General features: G+C 38.7%; 1 protein-coding gene across 2 annotated transcripts in view; it reads left to right on the top strand.

The window, feature by feature from the left end:
* stab1 (stabilin 1) overlaps positions 1 to 20,326 on the top strand; it is a 282,900-nt gene that overhangs the window by 156,406 nt on the left and 106,168 nt on the right. For both annotated transcript variants that reach the window (XM_072582082.1, XM_072582081.1), the window contains exons 35-39: positions 7,883 to 8,011; positions 10,008 to 10,064; positions 11,180 to 11,287; positions 14,225 to 14,420; positions 16,770 to 16,865. In XM_072582082.1, coding sequence (XP_072438183.1) covers positions 7,883 to 8,011; positions 10,008 to 10,064; positions 11,180 to 11,287; positions 14,225 to 14,420; positions 16,770 to 16,865 — 586 coding nt within the window. The remainder of the gene's footprint in view (positions 1 to 7,882; positions 8,012 to 10,007; positions 10,065 to 11,179; positions 11,288 to 14,224; positions 14,421 to 16,769; positions 16,866 to 20,326) is intronic.

Raw genomic sequence — 20,326 nt, 5'->3', positions numbered from 1 at the left:
AAAAAAAAGTATAAAAACAGAGCTCAGCAGCTCTGGCAGCATCTGTGGAGAGAGAAGCAGTGAGCGTTTCAAGTCCAAATTGGCTCCTGTTCAGATTTCCAACCTCCGCAGTATTTTGTTTTTAAGAAAATAGCTATCTTCAATTTGTTAACCCTACCATATATTTGTATAGCAAAATACTAATGGAAAGTCTGTGACTTTCATTCCCTTACTTTCCAGGTTTAGTGTTTTCAATAATTTGTCCGCTGGGTTTGATAGCTTGCAGGACACAACTCTCAAATTTGTAAAGGAAAAGATTAGCAGGGTGAAAGGAATACATAGGAAAATGGGATTAATTGGTAGCTCATTTGGAGAGCTAGCAAAGGCACTGTGGAGGCAGTATGGCCTCCTTCTATGCTATATAGTTCTATGATTCAACAACAAACCACACCACCACATCATAAGCTGCCACCGAGTCTTTGCATTTGGCTATAACAAGTGATAGTTAAAACCTCAAAAGCAAACAGGCCTCCAAAAGATATTAAAGTACAGCAACATATTGCGACCTCTGAAATTGAGGGATGCAACAAATTGAATTGTAAGCAAATTTTCACAATGTTTACTGCCTCCAAGTTTCTATTGTGGTGACGTTGGACTATAACAGAGTATTAGTTTGTGACATGGGTTGGGCACAATGTCACATTACACTAATGTTAAATACACAAATATTTCACTGTTGTTGGAATAAAGACATATTATTTTAACCTTTTGAATGAAATAGTTTATCTTCAATATAAATATTTTCCACATAAATAGTGCTGATGAGTAATGGTGTTTCAATATGTGCAAAGAATACTCAACTCGTGCTTAAGGCACTAAATGTTACAGTCCTCACTAATCAGTCTGCAGAATGTTGGCTCCTGTAAGATTCTTCAGGTGGCCTTCCCTCTGCCTTCATGCCTGTCCTGACCTATCTGGAATTTTATGGTAAAATGTGCATCATCTGGACCACCTCACATCCCCATCCTTACCCTCGCTGAAACCCTTAATTAATGACCACTTGAAGGTGACTCCCACCATCCTTAGTTTTGCAGAACTTCTGGAGCAGACTCCGAGTGAGGGTGATGTCTTGTTTCTAGTCAAGTAATGCTCCTTGGAGCATTAGATACTTGAGGAATAGCTGGTATCAATTGGTGAGGTAAAAACCCTCACCATCCACAAAATCAAGTTCATTGAGATTGATCCAAAGGAGTGAACTACTGTGTGTGAACTTCAGAGGTTTGTCCTTGAATGTCTCCTGATAAACCACGTCCTTTTTGTTTGGTTATTGTCTCATACTTACCCTGTGTCGTCTTGTTGCTTATTTTTAATCAATAAGTAAACGTTTCTTCCGGTGTCTCTCTGAGATGTACAATTTTTCTTTGTCATCATGCTCAGGCAGTTTTGTTGTGCAAACTCTGATGAAGTACAAACATTGGAATGATGATTCAAGTGCATCAAAATCTGCCTCGCTGTGTTCCAGTTCTTCAAATATTTTTCTGACACATAGGGCAGAATCTGCCCAGCCCCTGAATGATGTGGCTATTGATGAGAAGGTTGAGAGAGCACAGTGAAGAGCTTCCTGCCATTGAGAGCAAATTTTCCAATCAGTGTTGATCAGTGAGGTGACATTCTTACCAGGGAACAGTGAGAGGCCTAATTGCACCTAGTAGCAGCATCGACATCCTCATCAATATGTCATCTCGCCATATGGATTTGCTATTTTCCATTCTGTCACCCAAAGCACGGAAACTAGACAGTGACAATTCCCAAACTGGTAGGCACAGCAAGTAACCTGGTGACTCCAGTACATCACTTGCTCATCCACCAGCCACCAAGATCTTGGGGCATTGTCCATGAGCAGAAATTGCAGTCATCTATCAGAACTTCCAGGACTGTGTTGGAAAAGCAGGATGCTAATTACATTACCCTCTGTTCGACATGTTCAGGGAAAATAAAGCGAAGTATGCAAGGAGGGATGTAGACTGTCAATGCTTGATGGGTGTACGGCTGAGCTTTAGGAAACCCAAGAAGCTGAGGTGGCAGGGGATCAAGCTCAGGAAGTGTGTGAACCTGAGCATCCCACTCAATTGCTTGATCGAACACAACTTGGTGAACGTGGCAGGGTCTGCAGATCCAGCATTGGACTGTTGAATGAATTTAGTACTCTCCACTCGAGAAGAAAATCATCCTTGATTCCAAGACACTACCCTAGAAGATGATGTCTTTCTTGCCAAGACATAACATCTGCCTACTTTGCTTCTTGGTGAGATTGAGACAGATCTTTTCATAACAGGCATAGTGCCTGGAGCAGTAATAGATCCTTGTGATTCTTGACTTCTACATTTGTGGACTTCTCTTCCCACTTTTGTCAAATATCGCTGTTGCCCATCTATGTGAGACAATAGTATATACATAGTGGCGATTCTGAGAGCTGTATAAAACTTAATTAATTTATTAAATACTTAAGTAAAAGATACATGCCTTTTAACTGCTAGAGATATCTCAACCACTGTCCTTTGCTACCCTAGATTCTATATCTAACCCCAAACATTATTACCAGAGAGAGTTAGCAGCTGGCCAGGCTGGAACTCTTCTCAGTGTCTTCATCATTCCTCCTGACGTAGGGTACCTCTTCACAGTTGTTAGTCTCTGAGTTGCTGCTTGAATGAGGGGTTTCCTGGGCTGCTTTTTATACAGTTCAAACCTGCCAAGCTGGCATTCTGATTTCCTTGTCTGGAATTGCTTGTGAAACTTGGCAAATTCCAAATTGTTTTACCATGCATAGCTAGCAATTATCAAATTCTTTGGTTGCAAATCCTTCTCCCTTCCATGTCTCGACTGTAACTTAGCCCCCGATTGGTCTTCACCGTGGCTGGAATGCCATTTTGTTCGTTCTTTTTAACTGCAGCTGAAACTTGAGTCTGGTAACCTACTTACCCTAAAGAACCACTTTCCACAGTGTCTTCTGTCTGGTGTGCAGCTGACTTGTTCCACTCCACTATGAAATCTCGTAACGATTCCCATATCTTTGGCCTTATCCTCTCCTCACTCATCTATACTAAAGAAATCTTTATGATATCTCAGTCCTACTGCATGGACTAAAACCTGCTGTTAAGGATATCCCATGTTAGGTTGCTGTTGGAGCTCTGCCAGTTTCTCCATGACCTGGATGCAACGTTAAGAACTGGTATCATTAATATGGTCTGGCCAAGAAGACAAACAGATAAATGTTTTGTGTTAATCTGTAATTGGCACCCATTAGGCTCTTAATGAGCCAAGGAAATTTGTATATTATGGTTTGGATCCTGGAGGAATTTGATTAAAAATTTGCTAATAGTCCACTAATCATAAGATAGATCCAAATTAATTCATATTTAGTACACTCATGACCTATAAAACAAATTTCATCCTCCTTACAATTTAATGCTTCCTTTCGCCTTGTTTCTCTCCAGCTGTTTTGATTGTAAGCTGTGACACAGTTTAACTCTTAATGCTATAATGCATTATATCTGGATAAAACTATATGCATTGGACATTTGGTCTCCTATAATGAGAAGTGTGTTCTCATTGGTTAGGAGATTACACTAAAGCCTGTTAGCCCTTTATCCTTTCCGGTTAAGGCCATTTACATGCATTTTTGTGTCCCCGACATGTGCATTTTTTGGTTTGTTCACAGATGTTGAACCACAAAGGAGAACACAGCTGTTCTTTTACATGAAGGAGGTTAGTTTTATCCTTGCAGCTGCTTTCTCAAGAGGCTGTATGTGGCCGTCTTAAAGTGCTCAATCAGCTCCCTTAAGTGTGCACAGATGACAATCTAAAAGTAACATTTTAGTTGTGTTGCAGTGGAGATTGTTTTTAGTTGTTGAACTGCTGCAAACATTTAAAGCTGATGCCATTTCAATTTTTCATCCTTTATTCATTACCAATAATGTGCAATTCACTGGCAAGATATGAATATATTCTCATCTCTAGATACCCAGAAAAAACATAGGCCTTCTTTTAGAATTTTATTTGTTACAAGGCAGTGATTTGCTAAGTTATTTCAACAAATCATTCAGTGTCAACCATACTGGTGTGCAATTTTTTAAATTAATAAATTTATTATTTTACGGAATTCTTGACCAGGTCTAGTGGTACTACATAACACAATTAATGGCATCTACAGTGTGAAGTTGGGACGTTGACAACGTTAGAAAGATGTTCTCTGTCTCCCTGAGATCCTGGTGCAAGGGGAACTTTGTTTTACTCGATTTCTTGTACTTCCTGTGTAGCAGCACAGCAAAAGCATGAGAAAGAGGCAGCCAGAATGAGAGAGACTAACTTGAGGATTCAATCAATGCATTCACATTGCAGCACTCAGTTAACAAGTTGAATGTGACTGCTTCTGACTCCATTCCTGTATTGAGGTATGTTCCTCAGTTACAGAGTGCACAGACCCAGTCTGATGTCTAAAGCATTGATATTAAGACAGAATACTCATCAATTTCTTTAATTTTTATTCTTCCAAGGAAGGTGGGTGTCATTGGCAAAGCCATCATTTGTTGCCCACCCTGAGTAGTCTGTGTTATGGACCAAGCCAGTCCCCCTCAAAACATTTCAAGAAAGTAGCCAGGGCCCTAATTTTGCTAGTTGTTTTAAGCAAGTATTGAGTGGATGTTACAGGAGTGATGCAGCTGGCCCAACCACTTAGTTTAAACAAAACAGAATTTATTTGCACGATTGCCGGATGAAACACAAACAAAAGAGAACAGAATACAGAATAACTTAACCTATCTGAAAACCCAACAGACTATCACGGCTTAATGATGCTGTTCCAAATTCCTGCAACAGTCCCTTGGCACTTCAGGTAAAATCAAACACAGGGTCTTACAAGAGAGAGATGGCAGAGAGATTCAGCATGGAGCACCTTCTTCCATGTAGCTGTTTCTTTAACCAGCAGCCTTAATATGGACTGACTGCTTGCTGTGAACAGTGAGACTACTAAAACCCAAACCAAACCAAACCAAACCAGAGAAAAGCGGAGCTGGGAGAACTGGCCGCTCCCCTTTCATTATACAAGTGTTTCATTTTTAAACTTGAAAACTTCTTCAAGTAGGTCAAGCCAGACCTTTTGGAACCTATATCTCATAAAACACTTTTGAGGAAAAGCAAGGACAACCCAACCTTGTTAAAGGAGCAACATCATCACATTTGCTGGGCCATTTCAGAGGGCAGTTAAGAATCAACCAGATCACCGTGGGTCTTGAGTCCCATTTTGGCCAGACAGGAATAGAATGGCAGGTGTTCTTCCCTTAAGGATATTTGTAAGGCCAGGTCGGTTTTTATAGCAATCAATGATCACTGTTGTTGAGACTGGTTTATATTCCATCCCCTGCCATAGTGGGATTTGAACCTATAGTATGAGACTCTGGTTTACAATTCACATTACAACTATCCCATTGTTTGAACCAGGTTGACTCTTGTCTTTTCCTTGGTGGCTACTTTCTTCAAGTGATCAGGAGATATTAATATATCGGCCAGCTTCACACTGAGCAAAATAAGAATGGGGTCATATCACACAGTATCGTTTCAACAGCCATCGGAGTCCATGAGGACTGTGTACTGATCACTCTTCCTAATACTGTCATGGCAGGTACACCTGCAAAAGTTAGACAGATGAGGATGAGACCAAATAAGTTTCTTAACCCTTGCTTTCTCATCATTGACCACAGATGTACTGTGACAATAAAGTATTTCAGAATTTGACCAGTCAATAATAATACTGAGATACACTCACTGATATTAAAGTCTTGATCCAGAGTAAACTCAACCCTGCTACCCTCAGTGCTTCTTCCTTGGGACTTTCAATAAGATTATTTGATTCATCAACTGAGGGCTGGCAGTAAATAGATGGGCTTAGTCTTTGTTTGATCAGATGCCATGAGACTTCATGGAGTCTGGAGTCTATTTTAATCATACCTTGATGCCACCTTGAGTGGAATCTATCCTATTAATGATACAGTGAAACATCAGGTGAAAGAATTTGGAGAAAGAGTATAATATTCAGCTCCCGAGCCTGCTCTACCATTCAATAAGATCATAGCTGATCTGGTTGTGTCCTCTTAACATTCCTGCCTTACCTCCCTTGACTCCATTGTTTAAAATCAGTCAGGAGATGGACTAGTCTTGAATATTGGATGATAGTTACAGTTCTCCAAGTATAAGGTTGTGCCTGAGCTGGTCTGCAGGTCACTTTTGCCAATTTTGGCATAAGTCCCACGGTGTCAGGAGAATAAGGTTGAATGGCCTACATGTGCCTTTGTCCTGTTTAAACGCAATGACTTGACCAGTGTTGAATGTTTGATATGGTTTTATCCTTTTTTTATTTTCTTATCTATTCATGTGTTGTGATGTGGCGAGGCCAGCATTTGATGGCTGTCCCTAATTAATCTTGAGCAGTTGGTGGTGAACCACTGCCTTGAACTGCTGTGAATACACAACATTGATCTTGGGAAGGGAATGTTTTGCAGTAGCTTGTTACAGTTGAGTAGCTTCTAGACATATTACACTTGGATTTCCAGAGGTTATTTGAGGTGGTGCCACATCCAAGGTTATTACAGAAAATGAATGTTTATGGTGTAGGAGGTGACATATTAGCCCGGAAACAAGATTTCCTGACTGGTAGAAAACAAAGTCTGCATACATTTGTCTTTGTCTGATTAAAGGACGTGAAGAGGTTTGTCCTGGGACATCAATCTTTCACGATTTACATCAATGGGTTTGATGAGGGGAGCTAAAATAATAGATGATACACAAGTAGAAAAGTGTGTTGTTAAGATAATATAAGGAATTTGCAGATAGAAAAGTGTTTGGCAGTTACAGTATAATTTGGGAAATTGTGTAATTGTTCACTATAGCAGGAAGAATAAAAAAAACATTTGTTAAGTGGAGAATGACTGCGGAATTCTGAGGGATCTCAGTTATCCTGTGCATGAGTCATTAAAGGTTAGTATACAGGTACAGCCTATAATCAAGAAAGCTAATGGAGTGCTATGCTTTATAAGAGGAATTTAATATAAAAATAAGGAAGCTTCAATTATGCATGCTGTCTGTTGAAACCGTATCTTAAGCACTGTACGCAGTTTTAGTCTCCTTTTTGAAGGGAGGTTGGAAATACGTAGGAGATGGTTTAATGAATGATGACTAGATTGATACTGAGAATGATTGGATCATCTTATGATGATAGGTTGTATAGGCTGGGCTTATTTCTACTGGAACAAAAACAAAAGTTGCTGGATGAGCTCAGCAGGTCTGGCAGCATCTGTGAAGAAAAGTCAAGGTTAAGGTTTCACGTCCAATGACCCTTCCTTAGACTACCTGAAATGTTAACTCTGATTTTTCTGCACAGATGCTACTGGACCTACTGAGCTTTTCCAGTTATTTCTATTTTTGTTTCTGATTTACAGCATCTGTAATTCTTCTGGTTTTTGTTTCCACTGGAGCTGAAAGTGTGTGGGAACTTGATTTGAAGTGTGTAAGGTCCCAAATGGTTAAAGATGGTAGATGTGAAAAGGATATTTCCTCATGTGGTTGACTGTAGAACTAGGAGGCATTGTCTTAAAATTAGAAGTCAGCCATTTAGGTTAGAGATGAGGGGAACCTTTTTCCCTCAGAGAATCATGCATCTTTGGGGCATACTGCTTTTCTCAGATACCTCCTCACTAAATGATAACCTCTTCCTCATCTACATGAAAGGTTGTATAGTCCTATGATTTATAAAAAGGTGTAATTGCCTTATCATTACAAGTGTATTACAAGGTGTAAAAGCATTCATTTTCTGCAATTATTATTAAGATGTAAACTGCAATTATTTTTCCAGATTTTTGTAAATGACGTTGCATTAAATGGTTTTCACAATGAGACGAGAAATGGAATCTTGTTGGGAACAAGTCAAGTTCTTCAAATGCAGAAGAATAGATGTGACATCAATAACACTGTAATTGTAGAGGTACGTATAAAACGTTAGCATATGTATATGGATAGACCAGATATGGCACGTGTCTTTTGGCTTCGATTAACAGTTTATCAGGCTATGAAATGTTGGTTAAATTGGCAACCAGTGCTGTTCCCTGTTTATTTTAATTTTTTTACAGCAACTGAAAGAATCTTGCCTTTTTGTGCTTTGGCTTATGTTCGGCTAATTCCATGGTTGTGTTATTGCTGTTCTGCTTTGCTATTTGACACAAAGCCAGGAAGCTTGTTATAGTTGTTAGCAGGCTTCAGCCGTCAGGGGACATAGCTTTTGTTCACAGCTTTGACAGTAAGTCAAAGGCAGACTTCGATACCGGTCCAGGTCCTGCTCAGAGTGGTCAGAGTCAGGTTCCTCTTCTCGAAATGAGGAGCTGAATGATGCCTGCACACCACCTGTCTTGACTCTCTCTGCCCTAATGTAAGCTGTTTCTATCCTGAAAGGGAGAGGCAGTTGTTACAGGAGATGAAAGTGGGCAACATAACTGTTGGTGCATGTGGGAGGAATCTTAAACGAGTGAGTAGGCCACACAGATAGCATGTAGAGTTAGTGGTGCCAGGGTTTGGGGTGGGGGAGATCAAGTGAGGGAAGAAGTTGTGGGCAATATTAAAAGTGGTAAGGCGTTTTTTAGGAGGTGGATACAGTAGCAGTGATGAAGTGAATGTGAGGTAATGGAGAGAAGATGGTGGTTTTATTTTGGCAGAGTTGAAAAGGGCATTGACCTTGATCCCACAGCACTGGGTACTCCCCAGATGGCTGAGAAGTGCTTTAACCCAGGTGAATCTCAGATTGGTCTGGTCTGATCTGTTCTGATGTCATGACCTCCACTGGTGGAAAAAGAAGTCCCAGGTCAGCACCACCCTATCCAGTGAGACTCCAAGGTCCTGCCCACTAAATTACTCCTGTCCATCATGTTCAGGGCCAATGACAGGGACCATGCAGGGTAGTTACGGACTGACCATGTTTGTCTGGATGCTTTAAAAGATGGTGTGGGCTCAGGGGATATGAATTCTGCAATATCCACTGAGAGGCAAGTTGTTCTGGATAAGATGGGTGGCACGGTGGCACAGTGGCTAGCACTGCTGCCTCACAGCGCCAGAGACCTGGGTTCAATTCCTGCCTCAGGCGACTGACTGTGTGGAGTTTGCACATTATCCCCATGTCTGCGTGGGTTTCCTCCGGGTGCTCTGGTTTCCTCCCAAGTCCAAAAAATGTGCAGGTTAGGTGAATTGGCCATGCTAAATTACCCATAGTGTTAGGGGCAGGGGTAAAATTAGGGGAATGGGTCTGGGTGAGTTGCTCTTCGGCGGTTCGGTGTGGACTTGTTGGGCTGAAGGGCCTGTTTCCACACTGTAAGCAATCTAATCTAAAAAAAATCAGACATAAGTGACACCATAAGAGCATGGTAAGTAATTAATAAGGCAAGTTTGGCAAGATATAGTGAGAAAACCCATTAAGGCCTCACAGTGATAAAAAACCCATTGCAATTTGGACTTAGCAAAAAAAAAGATTCAGCCCAATGATTCTCTCTGCTGTTATTGATTAAAAATTCCCTGATCCACAGAAATTTAAGTATATACTTTAATTCAGGATTCAGTGATCCTGATATTTTTAAATTCGTTTTCATGAAAATCACAAACTGCATTCTCTAGAAAAAAATCCCAAAAGCTGTGTAAGGCCCAAATTTAACTCTGCGTTTATTATTGGATTTGAGTGAGCTGAAGGCTTGCCTTACTATTCTAATCACAAACATTTTATCAAGCATTTTATATTCATTCCCCTTAATTTGAATTACTGAGTGAATGATTCAATGTTTTTATTGTACAAATATTTTAATTGGGCTATTTTCATCTGAACTCAAGAGAAACATGTCTAAAAGTAATATTCTTGGCAAAGTGGCTCAGCTATATCATATGTCCAATCACATGCCAACGTGAACAGAATAAAAGTCTGAGTTAATATTTTTCTTTCTAAGGGAGTATGTGGCAGCTGCGATGATAATCCCATCTGTCCTCAAGGGACAATCGCAATGGTAAGTAGAAATTCTGATGCCATCTTTGGTTTTACTGCTGTTTTCCATTATGATCACTTTGCACAGTTTGTCCTGTGCGCAGTTTAACTCTGAAAGATACTAATTCCAACTTTTCAACAGCGATTCATTGCTGAAGACATATAATGCTGTCAGTGAATAGTCTTACTGGCAGAAACCTGAAATGTAAATGGGATCCAGTATTTCCTTTGTTTGTAAGAAACATCTTATTTCTAGTTTGTGAGTCATCCAGTGACATAGCCAAAAAGCAGAAAACTTGGGTAGATAAGGCAAGTAAGTAGGAGTGTCTATAAGTGTCAAATTTTTATATTTGAGGTCCAAGTTACTATTAAAATGAGATGGTGGGTGTCATTGGTCCATTTTAAATGATAAACATTTAGAATGATAGTCTAGAAAAAAAGTTAAAATAGTGGTGCAATTTAAAAATTCTAATTATACAAATGGATGGTGTGAAGCTGATATGGTTTAGTTAGCATTAGATCCTTGGAATGTTGATAGATCTGGTAATTTTGGCTTCTTAATGGTTTAAACAGTGTACATGTGATTTTTTTTTAATGGGTTAACTTTCCAGTTCTACTTTATTACATTCTGTAGCTCACATTTCCATCTTTCTCACCTACTTCTTTCTTTATATTCCATCAAATACTCTGAACTCCAAATAGAGCATCACAAGTTTGAAGCTTAATAAATCATATCTTTTTCACTTTGGAGCCCAAGGGATCTTGGTCCACCTTTATGACCCATGCACCAAGTCATTCTTCTGAGTTGAAAGCTGTTGTAAATGCAATATAGAGATGCTACCAACCTAAAGTTTTGATAAATCCCACAGCTAATCCTCTAGATAGTACTCAATGAGGTGACAGTTATATCAATCATGGAGTGAATAGCTGTGACTATGGAACTCAGAAAGAGGCCAAGAATGGCAATTTGCTTTTGGGTATATAAGTACTTACTTTGTGTAATGCCAAAAGCAAGGGCTTGTAACAAGGTTAAGGATTGTTGAGCATTTTGAGTATTATTTAGATACAGTATTGTTAACTGAAAAATGTTCATGATTTAATAAAAGATGTAATTTTGTAGTGTTTTCTTTTGCATAGGAATTTGCTGGTCAAATTAGAACAGAGACCTGCTTTTATAAAGAGTTTCAAAATGACAAAGATGTGGAACTTCTTGGCTGCAAGCCCAGCTGTGTAAAAGAAACCATAGTAAGTTTATTTCCTACCTATTAACTGCAAAATTTCTTTCTCATCTCCCCAGGTTTTCTACTATTGTCTTGAGGCACTGGCCATGCAAGTATAAATTCTCGAGGCAGTATTTAATGGGGTCTTCTCCTAGGGAAGAACTGTCGAGTTAAGTCTCAATTAGGCATTTAACTGGGTAGCATTAGGCTTTCAAGAACCAGAGGAGACTTCCAAGTCCCACCTGTTGAGTCCTGCTAGCCAATCAGAGGGATGGCTGACATGGAGGAAGGTTTCAAGTAAGGAAAAGATTAACTCTCATTGGCATCTGCTCTTCCCAATGCTGTGTCCATTGATTTGGCTTGTCTAAACCAGGGACCTCCTCTTTTCTCTTCCCCACCCTCAAAAAAACTCCTGTGAACCCAAAAATAATCTTAAAGATTTGCTTTTAAGGGTTACTGCATGATGAGACCTTTATCTCGGACTGGATGACTGCCAGTGACCACAGAATAAGACCCTTCAATGGCCATTATTTGCCCAGTTATGAGCCTGAGCTGGCGGTGGGCAGGAATGATGACTACAAGGCTTTCAACAATAGACTTAGTTACTGCAGTGGTGGTTGGGTAGTGGATCCTGCCACTATCCTGCCAGATTAACTACACACCTCCAATAAACTCACTATGGTGAAGGGCATGAAATTCTGGCCTCTGTGTAAGCCTCATTGCAGCTGTACAAGCTAGGTCCTTGTTTTTTTTCTAACCTGCGCTAGATAACCTATCAATGAAAGCAGTGTAACAGAGTTTTTTATTTCACATTAAGTTGACAGTTTGTTGATTTTTAAAGTTTAAAAAAACCTGGGATTTAAAAAAAATCTACAAATCGCCATTTGTACAGACCTTTCATCGGCTGAATTGTGACTTGTTTTAACACAATATTAAATTCCAATAGCCTGCTGAGTTAATATTTCCCTTTATCCTGTTTCACACCTTGCCCCCTTTCCCCACCAGCAACAATTAGGTCTGTCGGAAATGTAGGTAGGACTTACGCATTAGGGGTCTGCCTCCCAATTTTAGAGTTCTTTTAATTTCTGACATTTCAGTGTCAATTGACTATTTCACTCAGAAACATGCTGAAGTTTGATTCTCTCCTTAATCAAAGTGTATGTGCAAAGACTCAATGGTCACGACCCAATAGCAGCAAGAATAAAAATCTGAGTTGATCATCGTCATCCCCCCGCCAGTTGATTAGAAATCCCATGCTTAATTTTGAAATTGGGTTGTAGTGAATGTCCAATCAGGAATGTAAGTCCATACCAAAATGATGACAGTATAAAAAGGGGATCGATCAAGTCTATTGCATATCACCACAGTTCCTAATTGCTCTCCTTCCACTACCCATCAGCAGCCACTTCACTTTCCATTGGGGGAGGAAAAAAAACAAGGATTTACCCTTGGCACCCATTCACAGAGAAACTAAATTAATCTCTAACACCCAATAATTGTGTTAATTGGACAAGGTGTTGCCTAAAATGCGCTACTTTAATTGAAAAGGTGCAATTCCTGAGGACAGAGCCCTGCATGTGAATATATTAGCTTCAAGAAAGTTTAAGTGAGCCACATTTGGAGCTCCACTGATAATGCTAAATCGATTGTTAGTGTAATTCTTAGTACAATCAGTGTCAACCTGTCTGGTTTAAATTTATTATCAAACCCTTGCAGTTAATTGACAATCATCATTACTTGATGCATTCTCCATGGCAATGCCTTGACTAATCAGAGTTCACTTGCCTGCCAATTGGCAATCTCCTCCTGTGCAATATTTTCCCCTTAAATTGGTATTTTTGAGAATTGTCCAGATGACAAGGCTGTCATTTATCATTAGTATGCACCAATGTCAATCATTTAAGTTTCAATGGTATAGCAGTTAAAAGGCAAAGCACACCCCCAACTCACTTCAGATAACCTCGTGTAATGGGAATTGGTCGTTAACCCTTCCAGTCTTTGCAGCTTAGTCCTACTCTAAACAGAACTTTTCTATTTTTTGACTACTGAAGAATACTTGGATGCCTTAGACAGTGTCGAGAGTGCATTCAGTTTGGCTATTCAGATATTGTTTCCATGTTTTGATATGACAGTACAATATCAAATTCCATTTTATTTTCTTACTATAATATAAACTTGTTTGGGAAGTGGTTGTGTTCATATTGTTGAAATCCTGCCATTTCTTTGCCACACACTTTACAATTGCAGCCAAAAAGGCATCAGATCTAGCTAATAAACATTACATGGACATGGCAGAACATATTTGTTTTGATATTCTGCTCTAAGCAAGAGAACTAATAGAGGGCAATAAATGCCAAATACTCTCACAACAGAGGTAATTGAGACTGTGGATGACTGGAATTCCCAGAAGCTGAAGGCATATTTTGAGGTTCTTGTTCCTTTTGTAAAATTGATACATTTAGGATGGTGAATTGAACCACTATCATAAGTGTGAAGCAAAAGGAAAACAAACCAATTTACATTGCACAATGTCTATTTCCTAACCATAAATTCGTTGGAAATCTACTGAGTGTGTATGGGGCTTTCTTTTCCATAGAAAATAAGTATCTTATCAGACATGCCTGGTATGTCAACTGTGGAAGTGCTTGTTATATTCACATAGTACCATTTGACAGATGGTAACAGTTTTCTCCACTTTTTTGGCTTTAAAATATGACAAGTACTGCAGAAAATAGACTTAAGAAATCACAAACATATCTTGAATGCAATAAACAAAATGCTTATAGGCTGTTTGCTAAATTCGATTTTAGTTCCACTAGTGTCGCTTCACACATGCAAATAAATGCAGTATTTTATGGGAAAGCTTTCAGTTATCCTTCAAAAATGGAAGATTCAACGTATGATCTGACCATAGATTTTTTACCTGACACTTCTGTCTCATTACTGCTTTTGGTTGTTTTAGACTTTAAAATGCTGTTTTGGATATTTTGGACCAATGTGTCAGATGTGCCCTGGGAAACCAGATTCTTGGTGCTCCAATTTTGGTATTTGTCAGGACGATATCAACGGAACTGGAGAGTGTCTGTGTCGTGAAGGATTTCAAGGGACTGCCTGTGAATCTTGTGAGGCTGGCAGATATGGACCATCTTGTGAACTGGGTATGGATAATATACATAATAAACAAACAATGAATAGATTGGTACAAGATCCAAAATTATAGATTTCATGACATGTATCTATTGATGTAATGCTTACAATATATACATCTCAGTATTATGCTATTCCTGATCTAACAGTTAATGCTATTATCAATATAGGTAACATGACACATTGTCATCCTGATCAGCAGAAAGTTTCACAGAAATTCAAATATTAATTTTTTTCATTGTTTCAGTCATGCTGTTGTTTTGGTTTGAAGCTTTGGTCTAGAAATTTGAACAGTTAAAAATGTTTTCATGTTGCTTATCAGCTCACTGTTAGACAAGGCCATGGTGTCCATTGGAAAACACAACGCAAAATTATAAGAACACAAAATGCTATTTATTACACAAAAGAATGTATATACATCACATGTTTATGTTTAAATCTTTCTAAACTAACAAGGCAAGGTTTCAACTTCCATCCCACCAATATCCATTGCAGTTACTCAATCTCACAGAAATATCACTCCTATTTCAACTCTTTAACTTATTGCATTCTCTAACTCATTTCAGTTTTCATTTTGGTCAACCTAATACTTATTTAATACTTATTTCCAATCCTTTCAGTCCAGTGGCTTAAATGTACTTTTGATTCTGAAAATTTGAAAGCTTCTTGAGAAATTGTCACACAGTGGAGACTTCACAAACTAAATTCCTTCACAACAGAAGTTACAGCTAAACTAGTTGACTCCTAGTCTATTTTCTCTGTCTGTCATAAATTCAGCAGCTTAAACATTTATGACTATTAGTATTCTTCTAGGGACTTGAACCCATACTTCCTTGAAAAAGCTGTATTTGTCACCATTCCAAATGATTTTTTGATCTTTTTTTTAAAAAAAGCTTTCACAGAATTGAAGCCAAAATCCATCTGCCTCTTTTTAAATAATCCAAATTTTAAAAGTGATAATATCTTATATGGTGGTAATATTTTACCACTGTAGAGGAGTGCTTTTCCAATGTACGCATGGCATTTGTTTTACATAAACTGATAAGTTGTGCTGACATTGAACAATAGAAATAAGAAATAGCAGGAGAAGGCCATTCAGCCCTCAGTCCTGCCCTGCCATTCTATATGATCATGGCTGATCTGCCCTAGGCCTCAATTCCTCTTTCATTCCAGCTCTTGTGGTCTTCAACTCTCCAGTATTTCAAAAACCCATCAACTTCCACTAGAAACTTGCAGTGATCTAGCCTCAAGGAGTCTGAGACAGATAATTTCACACATTTTCCATCCTCTGGGAGAAGGAATTCTGCTACATCTCAGTTTTAAATGAATTTCTCTTTATTCTGTAACTATGTCCCCTAGTTCAAGATTCACCCATTAGTGGAAACATCTTCTCAACATCTACCCTGTCAAGCCCCCTCAGAATCTTGCATAATTCAACAAGATCACTTATCATTCTTTTCAACTCAGATGAGTAAAGGCTGAATCTGTTTAGTTGTTCTTGATGCATCAACTCTTCATTCCAGGAATCAACCGAATGAATCTGTCTTAAACTGTCTCCAATGTCAATACACTTTTTCTTAAATACAGGCATCAAAACTGTACACCATACTCCAGATATGGCAGCACAGACCCCTTGTTCAGTTGTAACAGACTTCCCTATTTTTAAACTCCACCACCCTAGCAATAAAGGCCAAAATTACATTTACATTCTTAATTAGCTACTGCACCTACATTGCTAACTTTTTGTGTTTCATGAATAAGAACACACAGATCCCTAGGTGCTGCATTTTTCAGTCTCTCTCCATTTAACTAATACTCAGATTTGTGATTCTTTCTACAAAAGTCTGGGACCTCACACTGCCCTGCGTTAAACTCCATCTGCTATGTTTTGCCCATTCACTCAATCTATCGATATCTTCTTGAAGATTCTTTGAGTAGATTTGGATATATTGCACTCTTCCCCCTCCTCTGAGTCATTAATATAGTTAAGAAGTGAGCAAGTGCCTAGGACTGATCCTTATGGCACTTTACCCATTACCCTTTTCCAACCTGATAAAGATCCATTCTTTCTGATTGCCTGTCTTCTGTGTGTGCACCAGGTCTCTTCCTTTATGAACTTATTTTGGTGATCTTAAAATCATTTTGGTTTTGCCAATTTATAGCTTTCTTTAAAAAATTGCTGGGAGATATGTCAGCAATTCAGATGATGACTTGCCCAAATGCTTTTCTTTATTTCTAAGAGAAAAGGTCCGATGACAGTTCATTGCCTCTTCTAACAGCATAGATGTTCAGGATGTTAGCTTCCTTTGTTTTACCATTGTACAATTATATTAACAGTGTGTTTATTTGTATGGATTTAGAATGCCTGTGTGTAAATGGGAAGTGTAACGATGGACTTAATGGTGACGGAACTTGTAACTGCTTCAAGAGTTGGAGAGGCATTAATTGTGATGTTGGTAAGTGAAACATATTATTTTAAATGTTAAATCTAAACAAGTGTGTGTGATATATATATTCTAGTTTCTAAGTATACATTGTAATACATTTTTAGAATCTATAAAATACAGATAAAATGCTATCAATGTAATCTAGTCTAATAATAATATAATCTTATCTGAAAGGAATAATGCTTTCTTGGACATGTTGACAAAAAATGTGATATAATTGTTTGTTGGCTTGTTGTGATTCTGATGGTTGTATGACTCACATTTGCTTTGATGCCTGACAATGAGACTAAGGATGATCACTGTCATTTTCACTGCCGATTGTGAGTTTATATTTTGGACCTAAATGCACTTGATGCTGGATATGTAATATCTATGACACTTGTTACTTTTAAGAGAAAGTGAGGACTGCATATGCTGGAGATCAGAGCTGAAAATGTGTTGCTGGAAAAGCGCAGCAGGTCAGGCAGCATCCAAGGAGCAGGAGAATCGACGTCCTGAAGAAGGGCTCATGCCTGAAACGTCGATTCTCCTGCTCCTTGGATGCTGCCTGACCTGCTGCACTTTTCCAGCAACTTGTTACTTTTAATACTTGTAACCATTTGTTACCTTTTTCTTTGAACCGTCTGTGACCTCACACTCTCTTGGGTTGCATTTATCTTGGCTTACTAGAATCTTCTGTTGTGATCTTTCCCTGAAATGTTTTGTTTCTCTACGGATCAAAGTTAAATTACTACAGAGATTCTACTCAGTGATTAACTCATTTCCATAGTGAACTATTCACTGTTAGATCTATTGTGCTGATGTGTGCGATTATGCTTATTACATTTGTAAAACCTACAGATTTGATTTTTTTTCAGAAAGTGACTCTTATTAGTTTGCAGCACTTTAACCTGACTTAAAATGATAAACCATAAGATCATAAAGCTTTGGAGCATAAGCAGCCCCTTTGGACCATTGAACCCATTTCACCTTTCAATGAGATGATAGCTGGTCAGATAACCCACAGACTCTCAGATCCACTGAGCGGAGAAAATTCCTCCTCATCTCTGTTTTAAACAGGTGATCCCTTACTCCGGGATTACGGTCCTGGACTCTTCCGCATAGGGAAACAAATCCTCCATATTTACTTTGTTAGGTTGGAATATTGATTAAAACTCATAATTGGCAGAGTGTGACGAGTGATGGCATCCAGGGATCTCTGGTGGGGCCTCAGTTATTCACAATGTTCATTAATGATTTGGTTAACGGCATAAAAAGTCAACTATCTAAATTTGCTGAAAATGCAAAATTGGGCAGCATTGTATTAAGTGTTGACAACAGCATAAGGTTGTAACAGGACATTGATAGATTAAGTGAATCTAGCACATAGATTTTAATGTATGCAAGTGTGAGGTTAGTCATTTCAGACCAAAAAAGGATAGATCAGGGGATGTTTTTAGAAGGCACAATTTTAAATACAGTGAGATTTGGGGGTTCAGCTGCATAGTTCTTTAAAATACTATGAACAGGTGCAAAAAATAGTCAAGAAGGCTAATAAAACGCTGGCTTTCATATCTAAACAGCTGGAGTGTAAGGATGCAGGTGTTCTGCTTCATTTATACAGATCTCATTAGAGATCCCACTTGGAATACTGTGAGCAGATCTGGGCAGCACACTTTAGGAAGAATGCTTGATCATGGAGAGAGTTCAACAAAGTCTTACATGGATGACACCCTAACTTTAGGAGTTATGTTATGAGGAGATCTTAGACAAACTAGGCTTTTATTCACTAGAATTTAGAAGGTTAAGGGGTGATCTAATCGAGGTCTTTAGGATTTAAATGGGGAAAGACAGGATAGATAATAAACTATTTCCACAGTTGAAGATTCTAGAACCAGGGGCATATTCTAAGAATTTGGGCGAGGCCATTCAGGAGAGATGTTAGAAAGCACTTCTTTGTGCAAAAAGTAGTGGAAGTTTGGAACACTTCTTCAAATGACAATTGATGCTAATTCAATTGTTAAATTTAAATCTGAGATAGACAAATTTTCAATTAGCAAGGATATCAAGGGAGATGGGCCTAAGGCAGGCAAATGGAGTTTGGCCACAGGTCAGCCATGATCTTATTGAGTGGTGGAGCAGGGTTGAGGGGCTGAATGACCCCCTCCTGTTTCTATGAATGTTAAATTCTGTCATATTCTAGTCCCCATTGGTTTTTTCCAAAGTATCTTTTATTCTGAGATCATTTATTAAATCTTCCTCATTACAGACCCAGAGTAATTGTTTTCTAGTTGAATCTAAGTGAAGATTAACATCACCTGTGATTAATGTACTGCCTTTTTTACATATTTCACTATCTCCTAGATTATTATATGGCCTACAGTATAGCCAATGTTAGGAAGCCTATGGACCACTTGCACCAGAGGGATCTTGCCTTTGCTATTCCTTATCTCCACCCATATGGATTCTACATCTTCCAGTCCAGGATCATTTCTTACTATTGTGCTTTTTTCATCTTGTACTAACAAAACTAACCCACTGCCCTTTCCATTCTGTCTCCTCTTTCAAAAGTTAATATTCAGAAATAATAAATTAATGGCATAAATTGTGATTAATGGATATGAATTTGTAACCATTACAAAGACTTGGGTTTGCAAGGAGATCAAAGGTGGGTAAATATTAGATACTACATGTTCAGGAGTATACAAACTTAGTGATCAGTTACTGTGATGAACTGCTGACTATAGACATACTGGTGGAACATTTTCCCTGCCAATACCACAGCCAGGTTTTCTTTTTTAATCTGGACATATTTCCTTTCTGTGTCAGCCAAAATTTATGGTGCATATGTGATTGGATTTCTGTCCCATTGTCCCAATGATGTGATAATACCACCTCTATCCCATAGGGGGAGGTGTCACTGGTTACAATGAGTGATCTCAGGGGTCATAATGAGCTAATAAATTTATTGACAGTGGTTGTTTGACATTTGCAAAGGCTTTCTCTTTTAGCATTTGCCATGACCATTTCTGACCTTTTTTTTAAGCAGAGCATAAAGGGGTACTAGCAGAGCCACCAGATTAAGTATGAATTTGTCAGTAATTTATGAACCTGGGAAAGACTTCAACTCTGTGTTCCTTGGAGCCTAAGCTCTTTTTTTTATGGCCTTCCCCTTCTATCCTTCTCAACCCTGTACCTGAGGTTTACCTGGAACACACATTTCTCCTTTTTTAGCTGATGCAAGTTGCAGAGAAACGCCACAAAACCTCCTGTAAACTATCTAAAAGCTTCTTTTCAGTAGCTCCTTAGATTAAAGCATCATCCAGATAGACTGCATTCTGAGTACCCATTGAAGGATGTTCTCTATCACCCCTTGAAAATGGCACCAGCCAAAAACATCCCAAAAGACAAGTGATTGCTCATACAGTATTTGTAAGATGTACTTGCTGGGTGACACCTTATCTCCAGTTGGAGGTGGTTGTGGCTCATAT

Source organism: Chiloscyllium punctatum, chromosome 12 (assembly GCF_047496795.1).
Source record: "Chiloscyllium punctatum isolate Juve2018m chromosome 12, sChiPun1.3, whole genome shotgun sequence".
Classification (NCBI taxonomy): Eukaryota; Metazoa; Chordata; class Chondrichthyes; order Orectolobiformes; family Hemiscylliidae; genus Chiloscyllium; species Chiloscyllium punctatum.
This window is presented reverse-complemented; position numbering and strand designations above follow the sequence as displayed.